The sequence below is a fragment of the Pelophylax lessonae genome (genome assembly GCF_965119305.1).
Source record: "Pelophylax lessonae genome assembly, chromosome: 5".
Taxonomy (NCBI): domain Eukaryota; kingdom Metazoa; phylum Chordata; class Amphibia; order Anura; family Ranidae; genus Pelophylax; species Pelophylax lessonae.
Genome location: NC_138772.1, coordinates 195081084 through 195094623, shown reverse-complemented (window position 1 = coordinate 195094623; position 13540 = coordinate 195081084). Strand labels below are relative to the sequence as shown.

General features: G+C 41.9%; 1 protein-coding gene across 1 annotated transcript in view; it reads right to left on the bottom strand.

Annotated features, from left to right (window-relative positions):
* Window positions 1–13540, bottom strand: part of NPSR1 (neuropeptide S receptor 1) — a 387050-nt gene that overhangs the window by 70104 nt on the left and 303406 nt on the right. Inside the window, exon 6 of the mRNA XM_082259924.1 lies at window positions 7393–7469. Within this exon, the coding sequence (XP_082116050.1) occupies window positions 7393–7469 (77 nt within the window). The remainder of the gene's footprint in view (window positions 1–7392; window positions 7470–13540) is intronic.

Sequence of the window (13540 nt, the reverse complement as noted above, 5' to 3'; positions counted from 1 at the left end):
ACTAGGATTCAAATCTTTCCGGATATATCGCAGGCCACCCATGAGAAGCGGCGTGGTATGAAAGAGGTCACCACCATTTTGCAGTCGGCCAGGATTCGTTACAGATGGGGATTCCCCTTTAAGCTTACAGTGCCCCATAATGGCTCTGTTTATGTGGTTTACAACCTGACACAAGGAAAAGAACTGCTTATCAAATTGGGCCTGATGAACGCTGCAACTGAAGCCCGACCGCAAACCACTCCAAGACCCTCACCTGTGTGGTCTACCCCAGCTACAAGAAGGGATCAACGCAGATGGAGAAACCCCTTTAGAGATGGTCCCTTTTAATCATCTAAAATACCAAATATGAGGCTTTTTATTTTTTATTTTTTTCTCTTTTCCTCTCGCTGTCATGCATGTATGGGAACAAGTGGGAACACCTGTGGTTCCTCTGAGGTCTATTATAGCTACTTACTGCTGATATGTGACCTATCATATTATTATGGGTTCCAATGTGCCTATGATACTCCTCAGCACATTAATGCTTTGTTATATTATACTGATGGTTGAAATCTTTAGATTTCTATGCTTATAACTCACAAGTGCCTTTTTCTCCCCCCCCCACCTCGCTGGTTTGTCCCCCATGTGCCTTTTCGTGGGTGCCTGCGCCCTCAACAGGAGCAATTTGGTGTCCTGCCGCTGGTTTCTATGGCTCCGGGGCGCTGGACCCTACGAATGGCGTCTGGACTTAATCATCCAGTGTTTTGTTGTATTTTTGATGGGTTTACTTGAGTTGCCCATCTCCCTGAGATGTTCTTTATGCCTTAGAGTCTTTAGGACTCCTGTTGGTATTGTTTTTTTTTGATACCACAAAAAAGTTGTTTTTTGAAAAATAGAAAGTCATCCACTCAGATCATTATAATTTTTTTACTGACTCCTTAGTCAGTTGACTTGTTTATGATTTCTTACTTGAAGGTTGCACCACTTCCGGTCTTGGGAATGTCTTTGCCATGCTATCATCAAAATGTTGTATTGAAGATATCGCTTGTATATTGGCTTCAAACTCACTTAAGGATTTGTTTCAGTAATTGGGCTCACTCTCCACTATCTTTTCTACTGATTATCAGGTTATATAGATTTTTCCTCCTCATTGATGATGGGTCTTAAAATAATTTCACATAATGTTCAGGGTTTTAATTCCCCAAATAAAAGACATAAAGCATTTAGACATGATAAAAGAATAGGTGCTGATATAATTCTCCTGCAGGAAACGCACTTTGCCACAGACAAACACCCTAAATTTTTTGACAAGTCTTTTAGGCAATTTCACTATTCTACTTTTCAAAACAAGGCAAGAGGAGTAGCTATCTTCATTCGTAACAACATTATTTTTGATGTATCCTCTATATATACTGATCCGGATAGTAGATTCCTGATTCTCAAAGGTAATATAGCGGGTAAGTCATTTACAGTTGCCTCTCTTTACGCTCCCAATGAAGCTCAGGCTACATTTTTTAAACACTTCTTTGAGATTCTAGGTAGATATACATCGCCCCATATGGTTGTTGGTGGGGACTTCAATCTGTCCGCTCACCCTTCTCTGGATAGGAGTAGAGTTACATCCTCTTCCAAGGCCTTCCCCAAGACACTAACCAGGGTTCTTTGTGATTTCCAACTGATTGACGCCTGGAGAGCACATAATGAAGGTATTAAAGAGTTCACTTTTTACTCCCACCCCCATGAAAGTGCAGCCAGACTGGACTATATTTTTAGCACACCAGTTTTACTGGCTAACTCCTCGGATGCTAGGATACACATCTGCCCTTGGTCGGACCATGAAATCGTGTCATTCGAGTCTTGCTGGGTAGGTTTAAAGAGCTCAACATTTAATTGGAGACTTAATGATTCTTTGCTGAATGACCCCACATTTACTTTTCAGATTGCATCCTCCTTGGAGGAATATTTTAGTATAAACGAAAATGATGATACCCCCACATCAACAGTTTGGATAGCACATAAAGCGGTAATTAGGGGTAAGATTATTGCCCTTGCTTCAGCCAAAAATAAAGCTAGACTAACCAACATAAATTCCCTTACTAGAGAGTTAAATAGGTTATATAATTTACATAATCAGGCTCCCTCCTCAGACTTGATGGATTTGATCTCCACCAAGAGACGTGCCCTTGACGAGATTTTATCTGGTGATACTGAAAAGGCCCTCAGGTGGTCCAAGGCAAAATTTATGCTTAATAGTAATACCATGTCTACGATGTTCGCTAAAAAACTTACGCAAGATTCCAAACCCTCCCATATCTATAAGCTTAGAAGACAGGATGGTAAGATGGTTTCTCATCCTGATGCAGTATTGAAGATTTTTACGAATTTTTATAAAGATCTGCTATCAGTATCATCCGATGTATCTCTGGCTGAGTTTGATTAGTGGGTGGGGAAATTACAGATTCCCTCCCTCTCTGCTTCTCAGAGGGAGGAATTGGAAGCTCCCTGTTCAGAGGATGAGATCCTACACTTGATCAAATCCTTGAAATCTTCCACGGCTCCGGGCCCAGATGGATTCTCCACCTCTTACTATAAAAGTTTTGCCTCAATCCTGTCTCCTAAATTAACCAAATTATTTAACTATATTTTACAAGGCGGTAATTTCCCAGAAGAAATGCTAAATGCTAATATGTCACTCATCCCCAAACCCGATAAAGACTATTCTCTCCCACAAAACTTTAGGCCCATCTCGGTCATGAACAATGACTTGAAATTGTTTGGTCGCCTACTTGCTAATAGATTGGCTAAGTATATCTGCCATTTGATCAATCCTGATCAAACAGGCTTCATCCCTGGTAGGCAACTTACCGACAATATTAGGCTAGTCTCTAATATAATACTTGATGCCAATATTAGCAAATCTCCCACCTGCTTGGTCAGTCTAGACATCAACAAGGCGTTTGACAGCGTCAGTTGGGCCTTTTTAGACCATCTGCTCCCAAGATATGGCTTGGGTGATGGATTCGTTCATGGCTTTAGGGCCCTGTATGAATCCCCGCAGACGAGGATACGCCTTCCTGGATGCAACTCCGAATTTTTTCAGTTAAAAAGGGGTACCAGGCAGGGGTGCCCCCTCTCCCCTCTTTTGTTTGCCCTGGCAATTGAACCTTTAGCAATCTCTATCAGAAACAATGTCAAGATTAGTGGCTACTATAAGGAGGGAAAGGAGTTCAAACTTAGCCTTTACGCTGATGATGTCTTTCTTTTTTTGTCCCACCCTCATATATCTCTTCCCCAACTATTAGTGGAACTACAACAATTTAGCTCAATCTCAGGTTTAGGAGTTAACCTCTCCAAATGTTCTCTTATGCCAATCAACCTCCTGAATTGGATGCAGATTTCCATCAGAGAACGATTTTCATTTGCTTGGTGCCTGAGATCATTCAAGTATTTGGGGGTGCATATTACCCCTCACTATGATTCTCTGTTCTTGCTAAATTTCCCTAATATGTTCAAAAAACTGACACTAATATTAAAAACCTGGTCTACTTACCATATCTCTCTTCTGGGTAGAGTCTTGGCGGTGAAGATGATTGTGCTCCCTAAGTTGTTATTTATTTTCCGTGCCCTCCCAATCAATGTTCCAAAGACACATATTTTATCATTTCTGAGAGAGATTTCAAAATTTGTTTGGTGTGGAAAGAAATCTAGATACAATAAACAGGTTTTACATGCCCCTCAATCACAAGGTGGTCTGGGTCTCCCTGACCTTTGGCTTTATTACCTCTCAGCCAAGTTCCAACAGTTGGCACAGGGATGTTCCAAGGATGATAGTGTCCCTTGGTTGGATTTTGAATGGGCTTCTGCTGCCCCATGCACGTTGGAGGCCATACTTTGGGACACCCCGAGACCACCTCGGTACAAAACATTCCCCAACAAAATTATTAATCATTTACTTCAACTGTGGTTTAAGCTGAAGACCCCCTTAGAAATGGTATCCCGAGCCTCACCTCTGACCTCCTTCATGAACTATTTGGGCTCTCCCTCTTTTCCACTAGAGGAAACAGAACTGGAACCTTGGATATCTAGAAACCTGGTTTCTCTTAAAACCATCACAGTTTGTAATACCCTCTGCACTTTTGACCAACTTACTCAACTGCACAATATTCCCAGCTCTGAACTGGGCCATTATTTAACTATAATTGAATTTTTTCGCTCAAAAGGCACCTTATCACTGAACCCACCATTTACTGTGTTTGAGAACATTTGCTCCTCCTTTCCCAGAGGAAAGGGTATTATCTCTTCATTGTACTCACATTTGGTTGGTGTCTCTCTTCCTGAGAAGCAGGGGTATATGATTAAATGGGAAAGAGACCTGAGTTGTGTTTTTTCACCTCTAGAATGGAATAATATGTGGAGTAATCTACGCAAATGTTCCCGTTCTAGTGCCTGCAGGGAATCCCCCCTTAAACTTTTTACTAGATGGTATTTAACCCCCTCTTTAATGCACTTTTTTTTACGAATCGGTTCCTTCTTCTTGCTTTAGGGGTTGTGCTGAAGAAGGTACTCTGCTTCATCTCTTCTGGGACTGTTGTGTTCTGCGTCCCATTTGGGATCAAGTTCAAAAGCTCATTTCAAAAGTTTTTGGATCTAATTTTTCCCTCTCACCCAAAGTTTGTTTACTTTTTATGAAAATTCCTGATGTTCCAACCCAAACAGGGAGACTAATCCATACTTTAATGTGCTCCATTCATTGGATGGTAGCTCTTAAATGGAAGTCAGATACTCTGATATGGTCTCAGGTTCTATCCCGTATGGAAAGTATTAAGCTGTCAGAAAAGGTTTTTCATTCTGTACATAACTCGATAGCTGTATTTCAGGCCAAATGGTCCGCATGGGACTCCAATGTTTGAACTCTTTCGGTGCCATTTTCATTATGTCTATTTTCCTTGTTATCTCTGTTTTGCAGATCCTGATTTGTAATATCTTCCTTATGAGATGCAACCATTGTGTATCACTAAAATATTCCTTTTTTTCTTACAATATGTTGAAAATGATCTGTATTGTTTTTCATGACTTTCTAATAAAAATCTTTTGAAAACAAAAAGACCTGACTGAATGAAAGGGGTATCAAACTGCTGTAAGATGCATTTTACTACAGTTTTAAGCATAAGCTAGTCAAGGTCATAATATAATATACTGAGCTCATCAGTAAGTCACAATTAACTAGTATTCGCCTTTCAGATTGGGTCTAGACATGAGATGTCAAGATTGAAAGATATTTTCATAGACATATACATTCACTTCCATTACAGTGCATGTTTACATGTTTATGTGCACCTACAGTTTATGTACCTAATAGACATCCCTGTCTTTATGTCAGGGAAACAACAATGATCATTTGGAAAAATCAATTTCAGATGATATGTTTTATTTTCACTCAGGATTGGTCCCTCAGGAGATGACTACAAAACGTGCAGAGTGTTCGATATATGCCACTGTTTCATGCTTGCGGGTAGTCTTACATTGTTATCAGTCAATACTTTAATCAATCACTGTCACAAACCAAGCTTGAAAACTGGGGTCATTTCTGAAAAGTTTGAATTGTTAGTGGTCCTTGCAGATTTTACTTGGCAAATAGATTATTACTATGTAAACTGTCCACCACAGAAACAAAGGGATATATTTATGAAGTTCTGTTAAACATAATCCAAAAGCTCTTATTAAATGAATCAACAAAGTTATTCAAATTATTTTGCAAAGTAGTCTGAAAGGACAATAGAAAAAAATATATTAATGTCAAAATTCCATCTGTCAAACATTTCAATTTAATGAATATCATTTTTAAATTACATTTTTTGAAAACTATGTAACTGGATTTCTTTGTAAATTGGCTTTAAGTTTTTTTGGGATAAAGGCATTTCCAAAATGTATAATTTAATTTTTTTTTAAATTTCAGTTAAAAACAAATTATTAATCATCAAAGCTACATTTTCCGACTCACCTAGAATGTCAACATTTTGTTTAATTTTGGACCGATGGAAACGATAACTCTCTTGTTGACAATAAAGTTTATTTTATATTAAGAAGTAACAATTTAATGGAAGTTTTCAATGTTATAATGTTCTTCTATTGTATGAATCAATAACCACTTAGTGTCCACCCACCCGCAGTGTACTGCAAATGAGTGTCCGCTGCAGGCAAAGTGACTTTGTCACAGCCTAGTTCCAGGTTTAGGGAGCACATATGCGAGCCCCCTGCTGGCACCCACTGTGATTTTACGCAGTGGGGGCCAGTCAGCAAGTCCCGACCATGGGTCACGGCCAGGACCAGTTGTGACAATCATCACAGAGCTCTGCAAAGAGAGAATGATCCCCCTGTTTCTCATCCCTGCAAAAGGTAAAATGTATTATTTCAACTACTTATAAATATGGCCCAAAGTTTAGAAAAAATAGGCAAACATTATTAACCGGTTGCCGACCGCCGCACGACTATATACTGCGGCGGTAACTCGCCTGTCACTGACTTGTGAGCCAATTGCGGGCGGGCGCGCGCCCGCCCCAGCTCGTTCACTGACAAGTCAGTGCGTGTGACCAGTGGACCCGATCGTCCGCCGGTCACTCACGATCGCTCCGGTGAAGGGAGAAAGTCAGGCGGCTTATGTAAACAAGCTGCCTGTCATTCTCCCTGGTGTAAAAATGAAGATCAGAAGGGTTTACTATGTAGGACCGTTGATCTTTGTTTTTACACCAATAGCCATGTCCCTTTACAGTTAGAATCACGCCCCTAGGACACACTTAACCCCTCCCTCTCCAATACAGTTAACCCCTTCCCTGCCAGTGTCATTTTTGCAGTAACAGTGCATATGTATAGCACTGATTACTGCAGTAATGTCACTGGTAACCCCAAAAGTGTCAAAAATGTCAGTCAAGGGTCCGATCTGTCCGCCGCAATGTCGCAGTACCGCAAAAAAAAATCGCAGATCGCCGCCATTACTCGTTAAAAAAACACCAAAAAATGACAAAAATCTTTCCCTTTGTTAGTAAATGCAATAACTTTTGTGCAAACCAATCAAAATACGCTTTTTGCGATTTTTTTTACCAAACATATGTAGCATAAAACAAATTGCCCGAAAATGTTAAAAAATGTTGATTTTTAAATTTTTTTTTGCGCATGATCAAAAAATCGCACAGGTGATCAAATACCACCAAAAGAAAGCTCTGTTTGTGGGAAAAAAAGGACATCAAATTCGTTTAGGTACAGCGTTGCACGACCACGCAATGGTCCGTTAAAGTCACGCAGTAAAAAATCGCAAAATACCCCCTGGTCTTTTAGCAGCCAAATCCTCCGGGGCTTAAGTGGTTAAGCATGAAGTATTATTACTATTAAAAATTATACGAATGAAACATTTCTTACCAGAACAGTTGGAAATGATCACAGAATGTGATTTACTCTTTGCCCATATGGTTCTGATCACGATGAAATAAATGACACTGTTGAAAAAAAAAAAAAAAAGTAATTTTTACCATCCTGTCTTGCAAGAAAAAAACAAGGTTTATAGATTTTTTTTTTTTTTTTATTACATTTTTATTTTGCATAAAAGGGAAACCTAAGTGTATTTTCAGTGCACTGTTATTTTGAGTAATTATGATATAGTAGAATTCATAGTAATTTTGTCATGTAATATTGTATGAAAACTTAAAAAAAAAGACCCCTTAGCTCCTCATATTGTAATTATTCCACATTCTTTCTCTGGTGGCTACCTGTATTTAATGAAATCAGTGAGCCAAGTTGCAGAGATAAAATCTCAAATACAGAAAAAGCACATTACTTGCCAGACAGGCCAGAGGTGGCTATGCATTCAAAATTAAAAGTTAGAACTAGTGAAAACAAAACAAAAACGTTTTTTATTAAAACAATATACCAAATAAACACCTGTGTGTTCTTAAAAATTATAAATAACGGTATTACTTAGGTATGCAAACTAGTCAAATAATTAATGTCAAGCAAACTGATTCATGCTGCTAAATTTGGCCAATGCCTATAGACATAAATCACCTTTGGGCATGAAAGGGTTAAAGTTCAACTAAAAGCAAAACTTTTTCCTGGTGCCTCCATGGCAGCATACCAATGATAGAGCTCCGCCTCGACTCCTCCCTCAGGACTAGTGCATAGCATAAAAGACAAGAAGGTCCCTTCCCCCAGCATTCTCCTTTTTTTCCTCATACCTCTGGAACTGGTGAAGAGTTAGCAGTATGTCCCTACCTCTGCCTTACTTAGTTTGGCAGCTTCCGCTGGGTTCAGCCTCTCCCAGACGCAGTCCCTGCTCTTGGGTCGCTCATAGCACTAATAAGGCAGGGAACCCCTTCTGTGGATCTTTTGGGGTCAAAGCAGAGTTTCCTCATAGGAACGCAGTCTGCAGTTTCTGGAAAATTATGGATGAGTCGTTTCTGCAAAACAGCCGGGTCAGGTTTTCCCTTTATTTTATCTGTTTCATTTATATATTTCACTGGTTTCTTTAAGGCTACTGTATGTGTTATCAATGTCTTATTTTCCATTTCTCCCCTTTTTTCAGGTTACTGTCACTAAATGATGTTATTAGTTAGGCATATTTTGTTATTTTTTTTTCTTCCTTATATTCTGGTAGTAATGCGTTTTTTTTTTAGGGGTTTGTCCTTTTTCCCAAAAAGTTACCTCTTAAGCTGGATACACACTGTGCAACTTTTGTTGTCAGATTTCCTTTAGATTTGTCTTTTCTGTGTGGTGCAGGGGCCTGCCTGATTGCATGCAGGTTGGGGGTGTTTAGGTTTGGCCTCATGTTATATGGTTTTGGTAGGTCTGGAGGAAAAAATCTAAAGAAAATTGTATAGTGTGTTAGTCGCCGGCCATGTTTGTTGGGGGAAAGCAGTGCTCGCTTTCCCTAAAGCAATCAAAGTAAACTATGAGCAGCAGTTTTGTCCATCAGGCTCTCCCTTTCCCTAATTAAAGATATAAGGAGGCATCTTGCTGGGATCTGCCTCTATGAGAAGATCTTCAAGTGCTCCTTTCCCTGCCCTTAGGTAAAGTAAATTTTTATTTAAAATCTGTACAGGTATATCTGTGGGTATAGTTGTGCAGCTATGTGTGTGTATGTGTGTATATATGTATGTGTATGTGTGTATATGTGTATGTGTGTATATGTATATATATATGTATATATGTGTGTGTGTGTGTGTGTGTGTATATATATATATGTATATATGTGTATATAATATATATATGTGTGCGTCTGTGTATATGCGTATCTGTCTTGTATAGGTCTGACAGTTTTATTCCCTCTCTCCTTTTCTTTTTCTTCATCCCTATTGTCTTTAAAAAAAAAAAAATGGGGATTTTTTGTCTCTGTCTGTCTCTCCTCTCTCTGTCTCTGTCTGTCTCTCTCTCTCTCTCTCTCTCTCTCTCTCTCTCTCTCTCTCTCTCTCTCTCTCTCTCTCTCTCTCTCTCTCTCTCTCTCTCTCTCTCTCTCTCTCTCTCTCCCTCTCTCTCCTGACCCTGCTGCTTGTAAGCCATCATGAGTCACTCATGCAAAAGATCCTCACACTTCTGATAGGTATGGGACCAACTTTACGTGAGTATTAAAAAAAAAAAAAAGAGCATGTGCCTTTGAGTGATGGGAATTTTCCCTCTCTCACCAGCCCTGCCCATTCCAAGAGATCGGAGAAATCTTCAAGATATCGAGATGACGAGAGTCCATATAGATTCCGATCCTCACAACACAGATCTGGAAGATCAAGATCAAGGAGGCGGGACTATTCCCCATCTCCCCCTCCTCATACTTCCAGGAAGAAATGCTGGGCTTGTGGCGCAAATCCCCTCCCGGATAAATTAGTCTGCAAGGACTGCTTGAGAGATTATGCGGCCAATCGGGAGCAGGAAAGCAAACAAGTAGTAGACTTGATCAAACAGACGGTTAAGGATTCAATTTCAGAGCTAGCATTGGCTCCGACCCAATCTGTTTCCGAATCTTCTGCTCATGTTCCAGATACCGAAAGGCCCTGTCCCTCTGCAACTATTACTCCTTTACATCCGGTAGAGCATCCAGCCAGGGAGTCAGACTCGGTGGGATCTTCAGATGAACGGGATCCATCTGGGTTCCAGTATACCTTGGTTCAGCCCTTCATTCAGGCGGTCAAAGAAGCTTTTGCCTGGGAGGAGGTAGAAGATCACACTCCTCAAAAATCCAAATCCTATTTTCCATTCCTTAAAAAGAAACAGATCTATTTCCCTTTAATGGGAGAAATTAAGGAGGGACGTCCCAAAGGAGGACATAATCAAAGCCCTGGAAGAGCTCAAGATTTTGGCAGATTTTGTGGGAGAAGCAGCAATTGATACCATCCGCTGCTCAGCCAGAGCTATGCTCCATTCTGTGATGGCAAAAAGAGCTTTATGGCTTAAACCATGGATAGCTGATCCTGCATCCAAACAGAACTGGTGCAAGATTCCATTTGATGGGAAAAATTTGTTTGGGGAACAACTAAATACAGCCATCTCGAGAGTGTCGGGCGGAAAATCGGGCATGCTTCCACAAGACAGAAGGGCTTGCAAGTCAAGGCCATTTACAGCAAGATTCCATCCATCTAATGTGCGGGATTACAGACAGCCAAAACAGGCCAGAGAGGGCAGGAGACCCTGGAGAGGCACTCAAGCTTCCTTCCTAAATTTCAGAAAAAATAAAGTCCTTACAGCTCCCCAAGAGGCGCCAACACCTTTTTGACGCCAACTTAGCCTTGTCCCTCCCAGTGGGAGCCAGGCTAAAACAATTTTTCCAATCTGGGCAAGCCACTGCCAGGATCCTTGGGTTCTATCGACTATTCGTTGGGGCCATTTTTGGAGTTTTTTTGGGTCATCCTCCTCAAGATTCGTTCCAACAGACAACGTGGCCGACCTCCCATCAAAAGGCACAAGCACTGTCTCGTTTCCTGTCATCTCTCCAGCTTCAGAAAGCGGCAGTTCCTGTTCCCTCGGAAGAGCACTTCAAGGGATTCTATTCTACCCTTTTTCTGGTCCCAAAGAAAACAGGAGGTTGGAGACCTGTTATAGACCTAAAGAAGCTAAATCGACACATTATTCTCAAAGTTCAAAATGGAGTCCCTGCAAACGATTATCCATGCCATCCAGCCAGGGGACTGGATGATCTCTATAGATCTGCAGGATGCATATTTGCATGTCCCTATTCTCCCCTCTTTCCAAAATACCTGAGAGTCGCAGTGGGACAATTGCACCTCCAATTCCAAGCCCTTCCCTTCGGCTTGTCCACCTCTCCACGAGTTTTCACAAAGATACTGATCTCATCCCTGGCTCCACTTCGAGAGAGGTCTAAGAGTCTACCACTATTTAGACGATATCTTGCTTCTGGCCTCCAACCCAAACCAGCTCATAGTCCACAAGGAAATGTTAATGCAGGAATTAACGGAAATGGAATGGTTGATAAACCTACAGAAGAGCCAGTTAATACCTACTCAAGAGATGATTTATCTGGGCGCCTTATTCAACACGAAACAAAGTTCAGTTTCGTTGCCTCCTCAGAAGAGGGAAGCCATTATTCAGAAAATGATCCAAGTTCGGCGATGTTCTTTCCTGACAGCATCTCAATGCATGAGTCTAATAGGCACTATGTCGGCCTGCATCCCTTTAGTCCCCTGGTCTCACTGGCATCTGAGGCATTTCCAAGTAGCCTTTCTGGCACAGTGGAAGAGACTACATCTTTCCCAAAAGATCAGTCTGTCAGCGTCAACAATCAGAAGCCTACACTGGTGGACAGATGCAACAATTCTTTCCAAATCGCATCACCTCGGCTCTTCCTCATGGATCACAATTACGTCCGATGCCAGCGGACAGGGCTGGGGAGCCCATTGCGGGGAGACAAGGGTACAGGGAAGGTGGCCTTTCCCTACCAACGGGGTTGTGTCAAATATCCTAGAAATCAGAGCGGCTTTTCAAGCATTGTTAGCCTTGACTTCCATCATCAAGGGTCAGAGAGTATTACTGCGTCTGGACAACAGAGCAGCAGTGTCTTATCTTCAGAGACAAGGGGGCACACACAGCAGATCCCTTCTCAGGGAAGTGGAGCCAATACTCTTATGGGCAGAGAAGAATCTCCTCTGCCTGAAAGCTGTGTATCTTCCAGGCACTTTGAATATGGAAGCAGATATGCTGTCCAGGAACTTCACGGACAGCAACGAGTGGTCTCTACACCCCCACATCTTCCAGTAGATAGTCAATCTCTGGGACTATCCTCAGGTAGATTTGTTTGCCTCTCCGAGCAACAACAAGTTGACCCGTTTCTTCTCCCGCTTTCCTCACCCATCGGCCGAGGCAGTGGACGCTCTGGTATGCCCATGGGTCTTCAAGACGGCTTATGCCTTTCCACCTCGCCCACTGATTGCGAGTTTTCTCTCAAGACTTCTGAAGGAAGAAGTCCAAGTCTTGGCAATACTACCCTTTTGGCCGAAGAGACCATGGTTCCCTCTAGCCATGTATCTCAGCCTGGAACCGCCGACAAGGATCCCCTCCTTTCCTCACCTGTTATCCCAAGGCAGGATCTTTCACCCGAATCCCCACAAGCTGGACCTTCTGGTTTGGAAGCTGAAAGGCAGAGGTTTGAAAACCTAGGATGCTCCGCAGAGGTCATCTCTACCCTTCTAGGAGCAAGAAAGCCTTCCACAAAGGCAGTATACAATAAAATCTGGAACAAGTTTCAAACCTTTGCTTCTGGAAAAGGATTCAACCCCATCTTTCCTTCTACGATTGACGTCCTCAGTTTTTTACAGACGGGTCTAGATTTGGGTCTTAGTCTGAGCTCCCTAAAGGTTCAGGTAGCAGCAATATCGGCCGCATCCAATAGAAGGTGGGCAGAAGACCCCTTAGTAATGACCTTTTTGAGAGGAGTATTAAGAATCCGCCCTCCGGCCAGGCGCTCCTTTCCAAAATGGGATCTTTCATTCGTTTTAGAGGTCCTCTCAGATCAGCCGTTTGCCCCAGTAGAGCAAATTTCACTTTGGAATCTTACATTAAAAACGGTCTTCCTCTTAGCCATAACATCTGGAAAGAGAATTTCGGAACTCCACTCACTAGGAATTGGTGAGGAACACATTTCCTTTTTCCCGGATAGGGTGGAACTCCGTCCGATTCATGGCTTTGTCCCCAAAGTGGCGTCATCAGCTTTCCTAAGCGAACCCTGGGCATGGCCAGTTTTTACTGACATGGATTCCGATACTTGCCACGAATTAGACATCGCCAGAGTGCTTAAAGCCTACTTGGCTGCCACCAAATCTTTTAGGATATCGGAAAGACTATTCATCATCCCTCACGGGAAAAATAGAGGGAAAGATGCCACTAGCAGAACTCTAGCCTCCTGGATAGTGAAGCTAATCAAAAAAACGTACATATCCAAGAAGTTGGTGCCTCCAACACAGGTGAAAGCTCATTCCATGAGGGCTGTAGCAGCATCTTGGGCAGCTAGGGCCAACGTCTCCTTGGAGACGGTATGCAGGGCAGCATCCTGGTCTTCTTGCCATACTTTCAT